The sequence below is a fragment of the Nanorana parkeri genome, unplaced genomic scaffold, assembly GCF_000935625.1.
Source record: "Nanorana parkeri isolate BGI_ZX_2015 unplaced genomic scaffold, ASM93562v1 scaffold657, whole genome shotgun sequence".
Taxonomy (NCBI): Eukaryota; Metazoa; Chordata; class Amphibia; order Anura; family Dicroglossidae; genus Nanorana; species Nanorana parkeri.
Window position 1 is genome coordinate 932,313 of NW_017306925.1, and position 2,439 is coordinate 934,751.

Here is a 2,439-nt window from a genome sequence, read left to right on the forward strand (position 1 = left end):
TATATATACGCACGTCTAGGCATACATTCACAACAGTGGTACTTTTTTCCCATTAAAAGTCTGCATTTATTAACTATGCTACAGTCTAAATAGACTAAAACTGTCTTCTGTTCTTCAGGTACCTGACATTCATCATGATTCTGGTGACAATTGTGGTTGTGAGTTGCGTTGTAGTATTGAACATGCATTTCAGAACTCCTAGCACGCACATCATGTCAGATTGGATGAAAGAGGTATGACCAAAATACAAGGATATTAATCCTTATATATAGCAAATCCTGTATAAATAGCCTAAATCTGAAGCTTAGACAGTAAAATGGTAGGAGTGAGTGAACAGTAAGTGACATTTTATGAGGGCAAATCTAGACACCTTTGCATTCTGATGTTTCCCATAGTCACTACATTTTTGTCCAGTTCACACTCATTTGTCTTGTATACTCATTTGTATTGTGTACTCTAACCATTAGATCCTACTGCCATAGTTCTTAATGCAAAACCCCAGGAATGACCTTCTATGGAAATTTACATTGGCCCAGCTTGGCTCAAGGTAAGTATCCTTATCTGATATACTGTACAGAGGGCTGCTTGGGATGCAGAAAATCACTGTAGTAGTCCCCACTACATATAGCCCTAGCCTTGATCTTCAGTGGTTTACCCTCTGCACACTGAACACAGGGAATTGCATGCTTGGCATTGTCCCCATTCAGAGAACGCCTTGTATTTTTTTGCAGTGGATATATGGGATTCTCTGATTGGATGAGGTGGAGAGAAGGGATTGATGACATCATGTTCTTCTCCACCTTTTTCAATCACAAAACCCCTTATTTATTGAAAGAAATGCAAGGCATTCTCTGAATGGCAGTGGCGCTGAGCGAGCATCTCCCTGTGTTCAGTGTGCTGAAGGGAAGTGGCTGGAGCAGCACCTGGATGATTCCTGTTATCACTGTATATAGCACGGACTACTAAAGTGATTTTGAGCATCCCCAGCAGCCCTCCAGAGATCATATATGGATATATTCACTTGAATATAAATAGCAAGATGACACAGTAAGAACATTGCTCACTACCAAGCGCAACATAATTGCTCACATATATGGATACTTACATCGAGCCAAGCTGGATCAATGTAAGTTTCCATAAAAAATAATTCCTGGAGTTCCACCCCAATTCTGTCCCACCACCCACCTTTGCTTGCTTCAGCACATCTTTTTGCATTCTCCACTATTTAAAATACATAGTCCAAAAAGTACAGTGGGAAGCGCAATGGCTGTATCAGGTGTATAGCCCCAGGGATCTCACCAGTAGATTCCCAAGATGACTAAGAAATTGTTAGGCTGTTTACCTATACAGCATCTGCTACAAACTGGAATATCAGTATTTGGCGGACTGTGAAGGGGGAACTCTTCCCAAATTGTTACATTGATTAGCAACCACTGAGGCAGGATAGCTTTGCCAAATGACGTAGAATAAACAAAGGATCGACACCAGGTAAATCTTCAAGAAGCAAGTTTATTCGGCCGCCTGGAGTGAGTTTACTCAGATGGCCAGTCGGGAATATGCAGCAGCTCAGGGACGCTCAAATAATATGGGCTCGCAGGTCACTTTTTATAGGGATTTGAGCAATAGAATCATCTGTTTCCTTAAACTATCTCCAAAAATCAGATAGTATTGCCACCCTTTACTCATATTAGATTATGCCGAGAACATTAAATGGGCCTTCTTGTCTTGATAAGACTCCCTGACATCAAGGTTAGAGGACAGCTGTCTTGGCATTGGACCTATTGTTCCTTAAAGGAGAACTTTTAGGTGAGTGCTTTTTACTCACCTCATAGTTCTAGCCGACCTGTGACAATGAGACTGTCACAGGTCGGCTCAGTAGATCGGGAAGTGAGTGAACACATACCGGCGTTCGCTCACTTCTCGATCCTGTCACAGCAGAGACTGGATTCTCCCCTCCCCTGTCCGATCCTCCAGCGCTGACTGGCGGAACGGATAGGGGAGGGGGCGGGTACAGCTGGCTCATAGCCCATAGTTCTCCTTTAAGCCAAGGTCAGAAAACTTGTTAATTACCCAGTATTCATTCTGGGTAATTACCCAGTATCCATTCAAACACAGCCCTGGGGCAGAGATGGTGTCCGGCCGCCGTTACCATCGGATCGGTATGCGGCGGGCCCCCCCCATCTCTGCGCTGGGAGTGTCCATTGATCACATTGGCTGACGGGCCCCCTGTGTATGTGTCCATCTCAGCACCTCCCCTGTGTGTGTGTCCATCTCAGCGCACGCGTGTACTCAGGCGGCTGTCTGCTGAGTCCTCACGGCCGAGGCCCAGGGCTGCCCCCTGCAGTGCCTGTAGGCTTTTTTTTAATTCTCGGCTCCCTCCACAGTTTTCGGCGGCCGACGGGCCCCCTCATCTCTGCGCCAGGAGTATCAGGTCTTTCC

General features: G+C 45.3%; 1 protein-coding gene across 1 annotated transcript in view; it reads left to right on the forward strand.

The window, feature by feature from the left end:
• The window catches only part of CHRND (cholinergic receptor nicotinic delta subunit), a 24,244-nt gene that overhangs the window by 16,122 nt on the left and 5,683 nt on the right, over window positions 1-2,439 (forward strand). Inside the window, exon 9 of the mRNA XM_018563344.1 lies at window positions 119-233. Within this exon, the coding sequence (XP_018418846.1) occupies window positions 119-233 (115 nt within the window). The remainder of the gene's footprint in view (window positions 1-118; window positions 234-2,439) is intronic.